Here is a 20,515-nt window from a genome sequence, read left to right as displayed (position 1 = left end):
TGAAATCAGAATGTAACGTTCATAAGCAGCGTGTTTGGTTTTGCAGCTAGGCCTTGTTATTTATTCAAGTGGCTGCTTTTCCAAATGATGCAGTCAATACCAAAGCGCTGTCCAACAAAATTGTGTGTGTGTGTGTTCTGAAGCAATGATTTGCTTCTCTTGCATATACATTCATTTTTAAAGGTTATTAGTAAATTATTGTGTATGGCAATCTTATGTTCAGAAAAAAGCAGACAAAGACAGTTGATTAATGCAAAAGGAAGCTTGATTTGCTTCCAAAAGTTAATATATATCCAGGAAACACTGATAATGTATTTCATCATTTTTCATACTTTCATTGTTTTAATGCAGATTATCCAGCTAGAAAAGACAGATGTAGATGATGAAATTTGACGAAACTTCCACAGTGTGTCTTGTTTTGACTTTTTTTTCTTAATGTTAGTTTATGCGACAAACATGTAGAAAATATTATGACTTGTCTTGCCTTCAGGTAATTTGCAGTCAACTCCAGAATTATTGACACCTACTGGGAAAATGAACAAAAATGAATAACATATGCAGTGAGTGGTATTTTTGGCTTGAATAATGTTTATTTCTTCAGAAGGCAAGGTTGTTTCTCTTCAGTGCACTGGTTTCAGACTTTGCCACAATTAATATTTGGTGAAACAGTGAGGTTCTTTAAAGCTTGTCAAAGTTCGAGACACGTGTTTGTGGATCTTGTACTAGTCTTTGTTTGTTTGTTTGTTTGTTTGTTTGTTTGTTTGTTTGTTTTTGGATAATGGACCAATTCTTCAGGGGTATCAACAATTCTGCTGTGTTTGTTTTAAAGAAAACAGAACGGAATTATTATAAAATAGTTATTTTCATTAATTATTTTATCGGTTGTTTTTCCAGCTGTTGAATGGAAATGTTTCATCATTGTGTATAATATTTATGTATTTTCATATTTATTTGTATCCTGCTTCTTGGGAAGTAATCACATTTGTGCAGTCCAACAACTGAAAAATTTGCACATTTGTGCAATAATCGCAAGTCTACGTAGAAGCAAATTATAGATATGAATTTCATAAAGATAGGTAGATAGATCCATCCATCCATTCTGGCATATCACTACAGTGACGTGGCCGCTCTGACGGCTTCAGCCATCAAACTATCTAGGGAACATTACAGTAGTGGTTTCCTGTTGCCTTCTACTGGAAGGTAGATAGATAGAGAGATGGATAAATAGAGAGCGAGATAGATAGATAGATAGATAGATAGATAGATAGATAGATAGATAGATAGATAGATAGATAGATTATAATTTGTAAATGTGATTTTTTTTTTCCTTGCATGTGAGTAGGGTTGGGGTTTTTTTTCATGTTATTGACCGCAAACATTTTTTGTCATTTAAAGTGTTGCCCAATGCAGAATATATCTCAAGTTGAAGCACTGCTACGTGCAGCGCTGGGAACAATATCTGGAATTAAGGATAGTAATTTTGTCTTTTTGGTGGCACGGTGTTGCAGTGGTTAGCATTGTCTCCTCACAGCAAACAGGGTTCTGGGTTCAAAACTGCTGATCAACCGGAGCCTTTCTGTGTGGAGTTTGCATGTTGTCTTTGTGCCTACGTGAGGTTCCTCCAGGTGCTCTTGTTTCCTCCCACATGTGGATGAGGTCAACAACCTGTCCAGGGTATACCCCACCCCTCTCCCAGTGTTTGCTGTGATTGGCTCCAGCTGACCCACAACCTGCAATGGATAAGCAGTATAGAAAATGAATGAATTGTGCCACTTGACATTCATGATCCTAGATGATTTATTAGCTGATCAAGTATCTGCATTGCCATGTGTCTCAGAGGGCACTCAGGGGAGAATAAATACTCTGCTGCATGGTTCTTCCAGCACGAGTTAAGAAGCATTGTAAAGAATAAATATAATATGGAAGAGGGTTTTTTTAACTAATGCTGGCATTGTTGAAATGCTGAACTTGACAAATAACTGATGGTGAAATATATCATTCAAGCATTTGCATAAATTTACACATCTAAATTGTGCATACACAGCGCATTGCTCATAAATTAAAGTAGACTTTCTCAATTCTCATTCTGAAGTAGCATCACATTGCACACTGTGGTGTTTTTCCTCTTCTGTCTCATCCAGTCAAACTTGTTCATTAACTGACTGGGTGAATCAGGTGAGCTGTGAGCAGAGAACGCACCAAAATATGCTGGACAGTGGTACTCCAGGACCAGGACTGAGAAACACAGAGTTAAAGAAATAACACAGCTAGTGAGATACTTTCAGGAAAGATAAACCTATTTGATTGCATCATTTATCTGTGTTTATAAATGTAAAGTTATATGTAACTATATACAGTACCCGTCAAAAGTTTGTACACCCCTACTCATTCATAGGTTTTTCTGTATTTTGACTATTTTCTACATTGGAGAACAATACTGAAGATATGAAAACTATGAAATAACATCTGGAACATATATGGAATTATGTGGTAAACAAAAAAGATGTTAAAAAACAAAATATGTTTCTGTAATGCTTTGAGCGGGTGGGTGGAGCACAGAAGTACGGCAGGCCAGAACTGAGTTTCCAAAACTCTTTATTTTGACACTTTTCAGTGCTATCACAATCTCCCAGCCACACAGACACGCGCACACACATCAGTCGTCTGGTTGGGGAGAGAGCTCCCTTCCTCTGCTCTCTCTCTCCTTATATAGGGCGTGGTCACTGGGAAAGACACACAAACACAGGTTAACTGACATCAGGTGCAGTGATTCTGCCACTTACCTTCCCTGACTCCGCCCTCCGGTCACAGACCGATGCTTGACCACGCCCCCGGTGCCACATACCCCCACCGCCCAACTCAGGCCGGGCAGCCATCCGGCCTGCAGCCGACTCCCCCCTTGATGGGAGAGGAAGTCCGCCACGACCATCTGCGCCCCCAGCCTATGGACCACCTTGAAGTTAAAGGGCTGGAGTGCCAGATACCAACGGGTGATCCGCGCGTTGGCATCCTTCATGCGGTGGAGCCACTGGAGGGGCGCGTGGTCCGACCAGAGGGTGAAAGGGTGCCCCAGCAGGTAGTAGCGGAGGGCAAGGACCACCCACTTGATGGCTAGGCACTCCTTCTCTATCGTGCTATAGTGCCCCTCACACACCGACAGCTTTCTGCTGATGTACAGCACGAGGCGATCCTCCCCCTCCACCTCCTGGGACAGAACAGCCCCCAGCCCTCTGTCCGACACATCCGTCTGCAACATAAAGGGGAGAGAAAAGTCAGGGGAGTGTAACAGTGGCCCCCTGCACAGTGCAGCCTTCACCTCAGATAAAGCCCACTGGCATTGCTCCGTCCACTGGACCGGATCTGGTGCCCCCTTTTTAGTGAGATCAGTCAGCGGGCTGGTGACGTCCGAATAATTAGGAATAAACCTACGATAGTAGCCAGCCAGCTCCAGGAACTGTCTCACCCCCTTTTTGGTCTTGGGCCTCGGGCAGGCCGCAATCGCTGCTGTCTTATTAATTTGGGGACGCACCTGCCCATTGCCCAAGTGGAAGCCCAGATACCATACTTCCACCCACCCAATCGTACACTTCTTCGGGTTGGCTGTGAGACCCGCTCGCCTCAGCGACCCAAGGACGGCTCTCAGGTGTTGCAGATGCCACGGCCAGTCGTTACTATAGATTATAATGTCATCTAAGTATGCGGCCGCATAGGTGGCGTGGGGGCGGAGGACCCTGTCCATAAGCCACTGGAAAGTAGCGGGCGCCCCAAACAGCCCAAAAGGAAGTGTGACAAATTGGTGTAAGCCAAACGGTGTAGAAAAGGCCGTTTTTTCTCAGGATAGTGGAGTCAAGGGGATCTGCCAATAACCCTTTGTCAAATCCAGTGTCGAATAAAAGCGAGCCGTGCCTAGTTGATCCAGCAACTCGTCAATACGAGGCATTGGGTACGCATCGAATTTAGACACCGCGTTGACTTTTCTATAGTCCACACAGAACCAGACTGACCCGTTGGCCTTGGGTACCAAGACCACCGGGCTACTCCAGTCACTGTGGGACTCCTCGACGATGCCCATTTCAAGCATGGCCTCGAGTTCTTCCCGAACCACCTTTTTCTTGTGTTTGGGCAGTCTGTAAGGGCAGCTGCGCACTACCACCCTCGGGGGCATCTCAATGTGGTGTTCTATGAGGCGGGTGAGGCCGGGCAGGGGCGAGAACACGTCTGAAAATTCGGTCTGCAACTGGGCAACCTCCGTGACTTGGGTCGGGGAGAGGTGGTCTCCACAGGGGACCGGAGAGGTAAGCGATGTCAATGTTCCCTTTTGAACCTCCAGCCCCAGCTCCGCCTTCTCCGGAACCAACGACACCAACACCACGGGGACCTCCTTGTTCCAGAGTTTGAGCATCTGTAGCACCCCACCCCTGTCCATTTGCCTCACCTCATAGTCAATGTCCCCAACTCGCCGTGTGACCTCAAAGGGTCCTTGCCACTTGGCAATCAATTTGGAGCTCAATGTAGGCAACAGTACGAGTACTTTATCTCCTGGTGCGAACTCCCTAAGGCGCGTACCCCTGTCGTACAGGCGGATTTGCTGTTCTTGGGCCTGCCGCAAATTCTCCTGGGTTAGGTGTGTGAGTGTGTGGAGTTTTGCGCGCAGGTCAATAACGTATTGAATTTCAATTTTGCTCGATGAAGGTCCCTCCTCCCAATTTTCCCGCAGTACATCTAGGATGCCGCACGGCTTACGCCCATATAATAATTCGAACGGGGAGAACCCCGTGGAGGCTTGTGGGACCTCTCGCACTGTGAATAACAGGGGTTCGAGCCATTTATCCCAATTGCGTGCATCCTCGCGTACAAACTTTTTAATTATATTCTTGAGGGTGTGATTGAACCGTTTGACTAAACCATCCGTTTGTGGGTGATAAACACTGGTGTGGATCGGCTTAATTCCCAGTAACCCATACAGTTCGCACAGTGTGCGTGACATAAATGAAATGCCTTGATTAGTCAGAATCTCTTTGGGGATTCCGACTCGGGAGATGACGTAGAAGAGTGCTTCCACAATACTACGTGCTGAGATATTGCGGAAAGGCACTGCTTCCGGGTATCGCATTGCATAGTCCACCAGAACTAAAATAAAGCGATACCCTCGTGTTGACCGATCTAATGGCCCGATGAGATCCATCCCAACTCTTTCGAACGGGGTCTCAATTAATGGTAGAGGGCACAAAGGCGCTTTTGGAATGGCCGCTGGATTTATTAACTGGCATTTGCGGCATGCCTTACACCACCTATGGACATCGCCGTGAATCCCTGGCCATTAGAACCAGGCCATTATTCGGGCTAGTGTCTTATCCTGCCCCAAGTGTCCAGCCATGGGATTAAAGTGAGCCACCTGGAATACCAATTAAAAGTTTACCGATTAAAAGTTGTGTAATCGGCTCCTTAGTCTGAGTGTTCTGCGTCACTCAGTATAATCTATCCTTCATAATGGAGAAATAGAGGAAGGACAGGGTGGCGTTTGGCTGGAGCGTTTGACCATTGATTACTCTCACTTGGTCAAACGCATGCCGCAGAGTCTCGTCTCGCGACTGCTCTAATGGGAAATCTACAAGTGATTCCCCGAGAGAGGGAGGAGGAGCATGCTGCTCCTCACTCTGATGCGGTGATGACGTAGACGGCTCTGTGACAGCTGCTCCCGCCAATGCCACACCAGGACCTTCCCCGGCTGAACTATGGCAGGACCCACTCTTCAATAAATGAGTCATTAACTCCCGAAATCCCAGCCAATCAGTCCCCAAAATTATCGAGTGGGTAAGGCGAGGATTAACCGCCATCTTTACACTAGATTTCTCCCCTCAAAATAGAATGTGGACCGACACTAAAGGGTAGTTGTGAACATCCCCATGCACACACAACACCTTCACCAATTGTGCTCCCCCCAGTGCCTCGTCTTGCACCAGGTTTTGGTGGATTGAGGTCTAATTACAGCCGGAGTCCACCAAAGCCTGATACGTATCCCCTTGGACACTCACCGGTATGCGATATGCTCCGGCCCAATCGAGGGCGGTCCCTGGCGCGTTGGGGATCCGGACCACCACGCCCACCTCCATTGCTGAGCACTGATGCTGGAGGTGCCCCGGCTCCCCGCAGCACCAGCAAACCGGCCCGGGCTCTTTCTCTGCACCGGCGCTCTGGGGCTCACTCACCTGAAGGGGGTGAGAGACAGACACAGAAGCGGGAAACAGGAGGGCACAGCGGGTGCAGCGGGCCGGCTGGGGTGGAGCCGGCCCCCGCCTCCGCGGTGGGGGAATGGGGCAAGGACGAGGAACAGAAGGGGAGGGGGGGAGAGAGAGGAGAAGAGGAGATATGCTGTCCTGCCATTGGAACAGCTGCCAAATGGTCCTCCGCCAGCTCGATGGCCTGATCCAGTGACACCGGGCGGTGGCACTGGACCCACTCCGCGGTCCCTTCAGGAAGTCATGCGATGAACTGCTCCAGTACCACCAGATCGACGATTCCCTCGGCATCGCGGTTGTCAGCCCTCAGCCACCGCCGGCAGGCGTCCCGGCATTGCTGGCCAAACGCGAATGGCCGGCCGACCTCCTCTAGGCATAGAGCGCGGAAGTGCTGGCGTTGTTGTTCTGGGGTGTGCCCCACACGCTGGAGGACGGCCCGGCGCAGGTCTGCGTAGACCAACTGGCTGTCGGTGGGGAGCTGTAGCGCGGCCAGCTGCGCCTCGCCCGTTAGCAGGGGGAGGAGGCGCGTCGCGCGCTGTTCCACCGGCCAGCCCCAGGCCTCTGCTGCTTGCTCGAAGAGCACTAGGAAGGCCTTGGGGTCATCTTGCGGGCCCATCTTCGTTAGGGTGAGGTGGGGAGGGCCCGCAGTGGTGGAGGTGGTGGACCCCGCCGACACGAGGAGGTGCCGGAACGCCTGACGATCTTCCTGTTGCGCCAGCACCAGGTTCTCGAACCTTTGCTCTTGCTCCTTTCGGAGGGCGACCAGTGCCTGGTGCTGGCTCTGTTGGGCCATGGTGAGGGTGTGGATCAGGTCCACAAAGGGGGAGGACTCCATGGGGCTGTTCTCCTCTGTTCTCCTTCCCGGGTTTCAGCACCACTGTAACACTTTGAGTGGGTGGGTGGAGCACAGAAGTACGGCAGGCCAGAACTGAGTTTCCAAAACTCTTTATTTTGACACTTTTCAGTGATATCACAATCTCCCAGCCACACAGACACGCGCGCACACACATCAGTCATCTGGTTGGGGAGAGAGCTCCCTTCCTCTGCTCTCTCTCTCCTTATATAGGGTGCGGTCACTGGGGAAGACACACAAACACAGGTTAACTGACATCAGGTGCAGTGATTCTGCCACTTACCTTCCCTGACTCCGCCTTCCGGTCACAGACCAACGCTTGACCACGCCCCCACTGCCACAGTTTCATGTTTTAGATTTTTCAAAGTAGCCACCATTTACCTTGATGATGCTTTGCACACTATTGGCATTATCTTCACCAGCTTCATGAGGTAGTCACTTGAAAAGCTTTTCAATTAACAGGAGTGCCTCGTCAAAAGTTAATTAGTGCAATTTCTTGCTGTCTTAATATGTTTGAGATCAAACATCCATCCATCCATTATCTATAGCCACTTATCCTGTCCTTCAGGGTCGCAGGCAAGCTGGAGCCTATCCCAGCTGACTGTGGGCAAGAGGTGGGGTACACCCTGGACAAGTCTCCAGGTTATCGCAGGGCCGACACATAGAGACAAACAACCATTCACACCTACAGTCAATTTAGAGCCACCAATTAACCTAACCTGCATGTCTTTGGACTGTGGGGGAAACCGGAGCACCCGGAGGAAACTCACGCAGACATGGGAAGAACATGCAAACTCCACACAGAAAGGCCCTCGCCGGCAGCTGGGCTCGAACCCAGGACCTTCTTGCTGTGAGGCGACAGTGCTAACCACTACACCACCATGCCGCCCAAACAGTAAATAGTAAATCATAAAAATACAGTGAATAGCCCTATTCTACAACAGTAGTAATCTATATTATGTCCAGAACCGCTCAACTAAGTAAAGAGAAATGACATCCATCATTACTTTAAGACATGAATTAACTTTTAATTAGTGCTGTCAAGCGATTAAAATATTTAATCGGAATTAATGTCGCGACTGTCATAGTTAACTCGCGATTAATCGCAATTTAATCGCACATTTTTGTCACATGAAAAACCATTGTAATTCTCTTATCAGCATAAAAAAGTGAATGCGCTTGCTCACCGTTCGAACTACGGGGGTACTCGGGGGATCCGAGATCCCTTGAAAACATGATTTGGGAAATGTTGGGGGGTCTCTAAAATATTGGCAAAATGATGTTTATTGACATAGCAATCGTGTGTAACGGGAAGCATTTGCATATCCGAAGTGAGCGCGCGATGGAGAGCCGCGCTCTGAGACAAGCGCAAGCACCCCCCCAAAGGAAAAAAAAGGGACCCCCCGAAAATATCGGCATAGTTCGAACACTGGTTGCACCAATGTTTTTTTTTTTTTTTTTATTGCAGAGCATAACACGTCTTGTCACAGCCACTGCAAAGTGGGGCTGGAGCCGCCGATGGGAAAACGAAACCTAAAGCCGAGCACCGTGGCTCTTCGGGGGAGGGCAGAAGACTCTGGCTGTGCGGGGCGTGGCATCATGTCACAGAGCGTTAATCTCGCGATAAAAAAATTATCGCCGTTAAAATTGAGTCAAGTTAATGCGTTAATAACGTGACATTTTTGACAGCACTACTTTTAATTAATAAAAATAAAGAAAAACCACTAATTATAAGGTATGTCCAAACTTTTGATGGGTGCTGTATATATCTAAAGAGTCATGTTTGTAGCTCGCTGTTATAACCTGTCTACAAGATGTTTTGCAGCAGCTTTAAGTAAATTGATCTGTGCTTAGTCCTTTAATAACTGAATCTGTAACTTGGATTTCCTGTCTTCTGTTTACTTTGCAGACATAGATATGATGAGTCTCACAGCCTTTCCATAGCTCAGAGTTGTTAACTCAGCATTAGGACTGTTAGCTTTAGAAGAAACATGACGTGAAGTGTTCATAGAGTATGTTCAGTGGATTAGGGTATATAAATCCATTTTTAAAACTTGAAAGATTAAGGAAGACTCTAGAGAGTTACGTAATAATATAATTGACATTTTACCTTCAAAGAGTGTCTCACTAAGCCTGTACTGTCTGGGGATTATATAGGTTTGAGTTAAGTGTACATGTGAATGTGTGTGTATGTGTATGCCTTTGCAAGATTTGTTGGGGTAAGAACTGGATCACCTTTGTTACAGAATATAATAAGAATGTAATATCCCACAACAGCTGTCTTGAGATGACCTTATCATTCCAAGTGACCTCTCTCTCTCACACACACACACACACACACACACACACACACACCGCTCCCCCACAACCGACACCATTTACATCATATATGGAATATATTCTGGCAGGTTATCGTAAACACCACCTTATTTTATTTATTTTTTTTTTAGGTCAAGCATTTCTCAGGTCAAACAAACCTACTGGATGTTGGAAATCTTTTGCACCTCTGGAAGCTGAAGATGAAGTTATTATGGAAGCCGTTTTTGCTGCTATCAGTCATGGAGTGTCTTACAGGTACATGAACTGTTCTATTTTACTTTTGGGAAATCTGTCCTGTGACTGTCAGCTTGGCAATAAAAGATAAACTTGTAACGATAGAATGTTATGGGCAGGGGAAAATTGGGACTTATATAGGTGGAAAGCCTCTATAGACTTTGTTCTATAATGCAGAGGATTAAGCTGAAACTCCTATCAGGATAGACTCCTTAACAGTAAAACTATTTAATGAATCACAGTGTGTTAAACTTAAAAATGTTTTCTGTTTGCTCAATTTAAGTTGATATTGGGATTTTCTTGCTTTTACCTCATGTACTGCAATGCAAGAATGTTCTTAATAGATCAGAGTGAAAGAGAACCTGAACAGTGACTTGTACAAATGATGAATTGAAAACATTTAGCAGGAGATTTTTCCATTGCATATTATTATTATTATTATTATTATTATTATTTTTTTTTTTAAATGCTCTACCTAGGATATAAAATAATTGGCTCATACACACGATGTACAGTACCTATTTACTCATTAAACTTAAGATTAAAGTTATACTGCCTTTCAGATTTTTCAAGTGTAGGTCATAAAAATAATTTTCCCTGACACCCAATTATTTTTGTTTAGGAGACCAAAAGCTGCTGAATTTGAATCACAGAATTCCAATTTTTTTTTTATAGAACAATTAAAGAATTTAGGGCCACATGGCCCTAAATTCTCTATTTTTTTTTGCTTCACCATGACCCAATTCAAGATCCCTTGTTATGCATCACATGGTGGGCTTTTCTGTTCGTGCAAGGCATTGTAGGATACAAATTTGAAATAGGAGAGAACAATGGAAGATGTGAGTGAAACGTGAAAAACCGACTACAGTAACGGAAAGTGAGAAGAAAAGGCGTTATGTTGCGAAGGAAAGGAAATGCAGGACCAAAATAATAAATATCGGCGGTCAGCGAGCACCTCGATCTGTTCAGCTGTTCGTTTAATGACAGACTGATATAACTGTCAGTGCACAGTCAAGGTAAACCTGTAGATGGCAGTAATGCAACACTGGATGTCAGCTGCTGTAAAACCCAAAAGATGAAGAAGAAGGTAAAGTGTGGGCATGCACACACAGACTTCCTCTGTCTGCTTAACTGCGGGAAGTGAGCGATTTCATACATGTTATTTGCTTGGGAATCCCCTCAAATAACTTCAAAGCCACAGAATGGCCTGTTTTTTTTTTTTTTTTACATATTACAGAAATAAACATATATCACATTGACCAAATTTCAGAGGGAACTAAATTTCACCAATTTTATGAACTCAAAAGGCCATCTACATTTAAAATTAAGCTTATAAAAGTACAATTTATTAAAAAACACTTCTCAACATGTTTTACACTAAACTTGGGACTGAGAAGATTTTGTCTAAAACCGGTATGCTGAGATGATGCCATTTTCACTTTTCAATATCATTTTAGTTTCATTCTTGCTCCTGTTTTTATTTTCTTGAAAACTGACCTAACAGCATATACTGTATCTCTTTCAGTCTAATAGCTAAAGACGTCATTTTTAGCTGCTCAAATGAGTATGGTTGAGAACCAGTTTTGTTTTGCGGGCTAAAAGAAGCAATTACATGGTTGTTTTGTAAATGAATGGGATTGTATGGCAGAAGGGTGTACACACACACGCGCGCGCGTTTTGCAGGTGTTTAGCTTGAATCTGGAAGCATTTGAATGCCCTACAGAGACAGGAAACACAAAAAAAGCATAACTATAAATTATTGCATTCATTTGTAGGCATTTATCCAGTTATGTATGCTATATAGAATATAGATCTATACTAGATATTGACACCAATAGATAAGCCTGACAGGAACTTTTATATCTACGTATCATTATAAAATGTTTTGAATTGTGAAGTAAATTTGAATGCAGAAACGGTCTCAAAATGCATTATTGAAGAACTAAATTTTTTTGGATTTGATGTGCAAGTTGAAATAGCATAGTATATCCTTGGGTAGAACTCTTTCCTTGCAAACTTTTGGTTCGTGTGTGCAAAGGCCTTGATGGTGCTCGTAATGAGTGTAACATTAAGTCTGGAGCCAGTTATGTCCGCCGTTGGCCAAAAACAGTGATACAAGTGTGTTATAACCATCATAAGTATTTTTGTAGACTGGCCCCTGCATACTTGATTAATTGTAAATCTTAATACACTATTGAGCAACATGGTGACTTGCTGCATGGTTGATCCCACAAAACCCGAGGCAAAAACAGTACCGTGGTAGCTGTTTAGATGAATGGGATTTATTACAGTAAAAAGACCAGAGATTCAAAGGGAGAAGTGATGACCTTTGTCAGACCTTATTGTTCAGACACTTAACCTACTATGCACATTTATCACCAGTGTTGTCATGATCTGAGTTGTTCTCCACAGTACATTTATGCAATGTCTGTGTAATATATTTTACCATTTACATAGGACACAAGTAAAAATTGTATTAAATATTACTTAGTAGATGGTAACATTATTGGTTTTCTCTCCTCCCGTAGATTGTTTGGATTATAAATCATTCCACGGGCCAAAATGGCGGATGGAGCCCAGTGATTTAATGGTGCCTGTTGGTTTACCGGAAGAAGAGGTCACGCTTACCTGTGATGCCAAAGGCTTCCCTGCTCCTCAGTACAGGTACAGTGCTGCTTTTCCTTTCACGCTGCATCAAACCAGAGCTTTTTCTGCACTTTGTGTCACATAAAGCTTTATACAACTTAATAAAAATGTAACTATGTGGTTATATTCATCATATTGAAAAAAAAGAGAAAAAAATCACTGCAGAAGTTTAGCTTATTAAGTTCTTATTTGAATAGCTCTTTTGTATGCTCTAATCTTGTGTCAGATAGAAATATCTTTGGTGTATTGGATATGCTAAAAAGATTCAGTTCGAAAAAGATGTCATTTATGCTCTGATGCATTACTGCTTTGTGGAGTTACTGTATGAATTATGGATTCGAGACAGTTTATTTGAGACTTCATCTCAAACCATCTGAAGTGTTTGATTCAGTACTGAGTCATGGGCAGTAGAATCGAATGATCTAATGAATGCACTAAGATGACATTGATTAACCCACTAGTGTCCTGCAGCATTTTGCTAAACCCTGAGTCCAAGATGTGTATCTTTTATGAACAAATTATTGTCTATTTGTGTAACACTACATTGAAAGCTACTCGGAAATACTGTATGCTAGCTATGAACTAAAGATGGAGTTAAAAGGAAAATAAAGGAAAAAACTGATACATAGCAGCATACATGGATGGACAGCTTTTTTCTTTTTTTTGTTAAATATTGTGTGAAATATTTGTTTCTTCTTGTGAATGATACTATTAATTCTGCAGTTAACAGTATATACACTATATGGCCAAAATTTGTGCCCATATATGATTCTTCCATAGACTGTTGTCACAAAGTTGGAAACACACAATTGTCTACAATGGCTTTGGATGCTGTAGCATTACAATTTCCCTTCACTGGAACTAAGTGGCTCAAACCTGCTCAAGCATGACAGTGCCCTGTGCACAAAGGAGGTCCATGAAGGCATTTACTATGGTTGGAGTGGAAGAACTAGAGTATCCTCAACCCCACTGAACACCTTTGGGGTGAATTGGAACGCCAACTGCATTACATTACATTATAGGCATTTAGCACATGCTCTTATCCAGAACATAACCAAAATAATAATAATAAGAAACATTTATTTGTCACAAGCACAGTGAAATTCATCCTCTGCATTTAACCCATCTGAAGCAGTAAACACATACAAATGAGCAATGAGCACACACACATACCCAGAGCAGTGGGAAGCTATGCTACAGCGCCCAGGGAGCAGTTGGGGGTTAGGCGCCTTGCTCAAGGGCCCAAGGCTGCCCCATGTTAACCTAACCTGCATGTCTTTGGACTGTGGGGGAAACCGGAGCACCCAGAGGAAACCCACGCAGACACAGAGAGAACATGCAAACTCCACACAGAAAGGCCCCTGTTGGCCACTTAGCTCAAAACCAGAACCTTCTTGCTGTGAGGCAACATTACTAACTACTACACCATCGTGCCGCCCAAGTTTAATATAGTAATATATTACTATATTAAACTTATATTAATATTTATAATATTAATATATTATTACTGTATCCAGTTTAATATAGTAATAAAGCCAGGAAAAGTTCAAACCAGCCTGGGGAATAGTCAGGGGTTAGATACCTTGATCAAGGGCACTTCAGCCATTCCTGCTGGAATTAAACCAATGACCCTTTGGTCCCAAAGCTGCTTCTGTAACCATTAGGCTATGGCTTCCCAACCACACCAGGCCTCCTCACTAGATATTAGTGCCTGACCTCACTAAAGTTCTTATGGCAGAATCCCAACAGCCACACTCCAAAATGTAGTAGAAATCCTTCCCAGAAGAGAGAAGGTTATTATTACACTAAAGGGGGAACAAAGATAATCATCTAGCACTGTAAAACATTTCAAATTGGTTTAACTTGGAAATACAAGTTCACCTGCTGCCTTCAAAATGCAAGTTAACTCAATTTGACGATTATCTTTGTTTCAACTCAGGAAAAGTCTCAACTAGTCAAGACAACTAAGTAATTCAAGTCTAACCTTTGAAAACTTGCACAGATTAATTCAAATTAAAACACTTTTCAGAGCTCATTGAGTTAAAGAGAAAAAGTAAGTGGACATAACTAAACAAGGCTGAAATGTTTTACAGTGTAAGTATGAAATGAGATATTCAAAAATCACATGGGTGTGATAGTCAGGTGTCCGCAAACCTTTGGCCATATGTTGTATATCGAGATGTTACTTCTGAAATGTAGTTTAATATCATAATAAAGCCAGGAAAAGTTAAAACCTGTTGGTGCTAGGTGTCCTTCAGTTTCTGTGTTTAAAACTGTAGAATTTCAACTAATTAGAAATATAACCAGAAGTTGGACAACTCTCACCAAAGGATTTGTTCGATGAATTTATTGGAGCCAAGTATTCGGATTTGTCACTTTACACCATCTTAATTAACATGTCTAGAATTGAGAAATAGTCTGAGTAGATTTGTTTAACTTCATAGGTGACTAGACAGACAGGTATTAAGGAAAAATAATTTTTAATAATGTAGTACTGCTTCCACTTCAGAGGTTCAAAACCCATTTTCTTTCTGCTTACCTTTGAGCATTTAATGTTTTGGTTTGTTTTGGTTTACTTTTTAATATATGGTCTCTTATATACCACTTTATCTTCTGTTTTTTTCTTCTTCTGTGTAGCATTTAGGCTATATATTGACAAAAGTGGTGAATGATTTTTGAACAAGGCAAATTTAAACTACTCCAAAACCTGAGAAAACTAACACTATTTATTATATGCCATCTAGAGGCATGTGTGTGTGTGTGTGTGTGTGTGTGTGTGTGTGTGTATGTGTGTGTGTGTGTGTAAACTGTATATTTTCCTTAGAGCTTTATAGTTCCCTTGGTTATGTTAAAGGTCCCATGGCATGAAATTTTCACTTTCTGAGGTTTTTTAACGTTAAAATGAGTTCCTCTGACCTTCTTAAGTCACCCCAGTGGCTAGAAATTTCATAATGTGTAAACCAAACTATGCCCAACATTTGAGAATGGCGCATCAAAACGGCGCGTTGATAAGCTCTTCCCTTTACTACGTCAGCAAGGGAGATGATCCCCACGCCCCCCCTCTGGATTCCCACCCACTGTATGGATTGCCCGCCCAGTTGTAGTGAGGAGACCATAGAGGACACAACAACATGGCATCACCTAAGCGAGCGAAACATGGAAATTGCGCTGTAGATGGATGTGACAACACAGAAAAGAGTCTGTTTTTACTGCCGACGGGAGAGCCCCTGAAGACGCAGTGGCTTAATTTTATTTACTCCAATAATACGCCGTTGAGTCTACCTAAGACGGTGTATGTTTGTCGGAAGCATTTTCCTGATGAATATTTCCTCAACTTGGGACAGTACAGGGCAGGTTTTGCACATCAACTGTCACTGAAGCCTGGGTCCGTACTAAGCATCCCTGCCGCATCAGCAACAAACACCGAACAAGTAAGTGTATAACTGTTAAGTCGTTTTGCCGTGTTTTAAAATCAGTGCGTTTGCAATGGCTACATTAGCTGTGCAGCTAACCGCTTCCTGCAGTTAGCCAGGTACTCTGCGCTACCTCTGTTATAATAGCCAATCAAAACAGTTTTTACAAAGACGCCCACATTCTTTTTTTTAAGTCACTCGTTCATTTTATTTGTTTGTTTGTTCAGTAAAAACCCAAACATTTGTTGAATTTATTTTATTTCCTCGTGTCGCACCTTAATGACGTCAGCACGCGGTATTTTTCCCTGATTCTGGGCCGGGGTGTCTTGAGTGGCAGAGCAGCTCCATTGCTGCGATCCACTGAAAGTCAGCCCTAGATCCAATCTTTTGTCGGGAGCCGAGGTCGCGCGGGCGGCCCTCCAGCGGCACCGGCCGCCCGTGGAGGCAGCGGTTCTCCCAGGGGCGAGTTGGGGGGAGGAAACGGCAAAGTCCCCATTCCTCCATGGTAAAACTGCTCAGTTTTACCATGGGCCTCAGGCTGAAAAAAACCCGACAAAGTCCCAGTTTTACCATGGGCTCGAGTTGTACCATTTTTTTAGACAGGGCGGATGGACCAGGGCATTCGCCCGCCTGGCCGTGCCCGACGAGGAGCGCTCTCGGCCGGCTTGGGAGGCAGACGGCAGCCCCTCCCCCATGGCACGCCCCCACCCTCTACCCTTCCCCGCCTCCATGCTTCTCATTAGCAAAACGACGCACTGGGAAAAGGGCTGAAATGGGGCTTTCTTCCAGGAGGCTATATCTACGTTCCGAGGGTTCATTTCGAGAAAGGCTGCGGATATAACATCCGGAAACCTCCACGATCCCGTTTAAAGCATCAACAAACCACCATGCCATGGGTCCTTTAACATTAGATATGTGTATGGCAGCGGAGTTAGATTTTGGCATAACCATTTTTATTAATAAAAGAATTATACATCATGTATTTCTAAAAGCTGCAATATCAGTGGAAAAATCAAGTACTCAAACTAGCACAGTTTACTATGTGTTTGTCATACTTGATTTGAAATGGAAAGAAAAAATCAAATATTATTTTGGGATGATATGGCCTGTGTGATAAAATGCCTGACAAAAGAGCCCTGTATATAGCCACAATCCCAAAGGAGTTGCAGCTGTACATATTGTGCAGCCATTAAATTATACCCTAAGCATTTCACTCATAGAAGACACCATTCAGCATTTGAAAGGATATCAAGATTTATTTTAGCACTGTCAGGCATGATGAGTGCATTTTGAAACAGTGACATTTGTTTTCTCCATCCTGTCACACATCAATGAGACCAGTGATGTGTTTGATGTGGGAGGAAAACTAGAGGCCTTTAGATTTCAGAGTTGAAACGGCTCCAGTCCTGGAACCTAGAAACCTCTCCTTACAGGAGAGCAAACATTCCTGTAAATTGTGTTCATTGTGTTCTGAGAATTAAGTTATGCTGCAGGTTGATACAGAACATATCAAACACGGACAAAGAACAAATCGCATAAAATAAAATTCATTCTCTAAAAGCCGCATGGTGTGATCTTTATTGAAAAAATATCCCCAAATCACTGGGCTGTTATAAGCCAGAGATAATATCACACAATGTCAAGGTTGCCTATTTTATTTGTCATACTTTAGTGGGGTTTTTTCCCCCCATTTATTATTTTGAACTTGAGGAACTATCTGCCAAATCATAGTATGTAACCTATAATTATGAATTAAATTATTTTGTAAAAATGTAAATGTAGCATTAATGCTACTATTATCACACAAATTAAATTTGTTTTTATCCATAAAAGACAAAGCATGAAAGAATGAAAGTTGGATTTCTGTTGGGGAAAAAAATATTAGCTCACATGGTATTTCTGCATGCCCAGCCTGTGTAGTGAATCAAACAAATCCAAACTGGCAGCTCACTGTCAGAGAATCAGGAAAGTGAATGATAATGCCTATTCCATATTCTCATTATTCAGCCACACACTGAGAAAATTGAATAATTACTTCTGCTGGATTGCACTGGTGTTGTAAGACAAAGTATAGTGTAATACATCTTCCAGCTTGATCAGTTGTTGGTGTTTTTTTTTTTTTTGTGTGTGTGTGTGTGTGTGTGTGTGTGTGTGTGTGTGTGTGTGTGTGTGTGTGTGTGTGTGTGTGTGCGTGTGTGCATCAAGGTGGAGCCAAGCTTTACAAGCCAGCTAAGAGCAACTGGCTGATGCTGGCTGAGTGTTTGCTCAGTGGGAATGATTTCTTTCTTGGCCAGATGATGAGTAGGCTGTCAAAGCGAAGGCAGTCCACAGGTGCAGAATGTCTGTAGAGGCTAGTGCAGAGATAGTTGAGCAGATGAACCTGAAGCTTTAGAGCCCAGAGGGCCAGTCTCATCAGATGAGCCTTTGTGAAATTGATATGAAGTGCAAGGGTTTACTTGAGTTCATCCACAGTGACACATTCCAAAAAGGCCCTGAGGCACCGATATCCTTACTTCACACCCACCTCTTTCTGCTTCGCTTGCTTTGTCACTCTGTGTGGATGTAGCACCTATTTGCAACTGAGTGTCAAATGCCCTTTACAAGGCCTGGATCACTGTATGCCTATTTTTAACTAGTCTGCCAATGCTAAGCAGCTTACATCTGTATTTCCCATTAGAAGCAGCTGGGAACGTGGTCAAATGCTTGCGTGATCACCTGTAATGCTTTGATGTTCAGACTAGTTTTGCCCCTGCTGCCAGCCTACACCCAAGCTGCATTTTCTTTGTGCATTGATTAGTACAAATAGCAACACTGACAATGAGCAGACCTTCAAATACAAGGCTGCTTGTGAGATCTGGACAAATGCAGGGACAGTGCCATCAAAAGAAACAACCATCAAAGAAAAGAAACAATGCTTTGAAAAAACTTGTGTGAATTCCAGCTTGTGGGCGGCAACTAGCAGCCTGTGAGGGAACAGTGAATTTTGCGATACCAAATGTGCAAAGTACCTCATTCATCAACCTGATAAACACACCAGGAGGTGTCTGTTATTACCAGCATTGTGGGGATTGGGCTATCAAATAATCTTCCAAGCAACATGGGATTCATCTGCTTTAGGCACCGTCTTCGTTTATTTATTTATTTATTTATTTTTATTTCCTCTCTGGAAATAAAAATTAGCATGTGGTGTCTTCCTGCATCAGTTCCTGCGCAGATGTATCTACTGAACACCCGCCAAAATAAATGATTGGCAAGCTCGAGGATCCTCTCTGGCTCTTTCAGAGGCATCGTGCAGGATCCTGCAAGTGTGAAGAACGAGGATTGATTATCCTCTGTAATCGTAGTTCATGACCAATAAAGAGAATGAAGCAAAAAGTAGAATATCTATGAAACTTTACTGAAGCCAGTGACATAACCAGTGACTACACATTCTGTGTGACTTTTTCAAATGACCTCAGTGAACGTGTTACGGTCTGTCATTTTCAAGCAATAATTGTACAGTAACAAATATTGTGCATATGTATAATTATTAAGCAATAGCATTGAACAAAATCTTTATCCTTCAAGTGCAATATTGTGTCATTTTTTTCATTTTGTGGACATGTTTTAAGTGCAAAATGACACATTTCAGTCTTTTTGAATGTCAAATCATTAAAAAAAAATCAAAAATCCAAATAATGATGTGAATAGGCTGCGGCAATGTTCACCAAATGATTGTAATACAGTCTGTGTGCCATCAGGGTAACATTTGGTTTGTGGTGTCGTCAGCAGTAAGGGATAACTGGATCATACACCATGGCTAATAACACCAAAATAAGTCTACAGCTGAATATGCTCTTTGTAATAGTAATATGAATTTTTAGCTCATCCAGCCGTAGGCCAGGCCGGAAGAGCTTATGCGATCACTCGTCGTCCGTCCATCATCCATCCAATGTCATCCACCCACAATTTACAAAAATTGCTACTCCTCCTACAGGATTGATCAGATTTTGATCAAACTCATATACAATGTTCCCCAGATGGGTGTGCATAAAATTTGTCAAGATGGTGGCACTACCTATCATATTTAACATTTTATGGGCATTTAAATATTTTGGGTGACTCGTCACACCAAACTTTGCTGTTTGTAAACTGCTAGAATGTTTTCACTGAAACTCACCCAGAAGACTCTAAAGATGTACTCCAACAAGAATTGTTCACCAGGTGGCGCCACCTGCCACGGCTGCAGCTACACAGGGGTCATATGAAATTTCACAAAAATTACTACTCCTCCCATAACCTGGCGACTTGTCCAGGGTGTCCCCTGCCTCTCGCCAACAGTCAGCTGGGATAGGCTCCAGCTTGCCTGCGACCCTGTAGAACAGGATAAAGGCTACAGATAATGGATGGATGGGATGGATGGATACTACTCCTCCCACAGGATTGATCGGCTTTCAAACTCACACACAACAACAGTGACTGGTATGAGCTACAGCCTCATTGAGGCTATTTCTGTGCATTTTCATACATACTGTATAATTTCCTATTGTACAAATCATTTCTATATTATCTAAATATAATAATTCACATTTTGAAGCAAATGTTAAAAAAAAGGAAATGTCTACTCTAGAGCTGGGTGATATGCACAGTTGTATGGATAATTTCATATATTGAAACAATATGTGTAATGATATATTATGTTTCCTCTAAAATTGATGAAAAGATTATTTATACAAAATAACTGCATGACTGGTCTGCGGCATACCTTATAGATGACTGTTTTCTGGTCAGCACCTGATTTGTTATACCCAAACCACATCCAGATGACTCCC

General features: G+C 43.0%; 1 protein-coding gene across 1 annotated transcript in view; it reads left to right on the top strand.

Moving 5' to 3' along the window:
* cntn3a.2 (contactin 3a, tandem duplicate 2) overlaps positions 1-20,515 on the top strand; it is a 145,682-nt gene that overhangs the window by 22,784 nt on the left and 102,383 nt on the right. Inside the window, exons 2-3 of the mRNA XM_060937972.1 lie at positions 9,543-9,666; positions 12,174-12,309. Of these exons, the coding sequence (XP_060793955.1) occupies positions 9,612-9,666; positions 12,174-12,309 (191 nt within the window). The 5' untranslated portion in view covers positions 9,543-9,611. The remainder of the gene's footprint in view (positions 1-9,542; positions 9,667-12,173; positions 12,310-20,515) is intronic.

This window comes from Neoarius graeffei, chromosome 13 (assembly GCF_027579695.1).
Source record: "Neoarius graeffei isolate fNeoGra1 chromosome 13, fNeoGra1.pri, whole genome shotgun sequence".
Classification (NCBI taxonomy): domain Eukaryota; kingdom Metazoa; phylum Chordata; class Actinopteri; order Siluriformes; family Ariidae; genus Neoarius; species Neoarius graeffei.
This window is presented reverse-complemented; position numbering and strand designations above follow the sequence as displayed.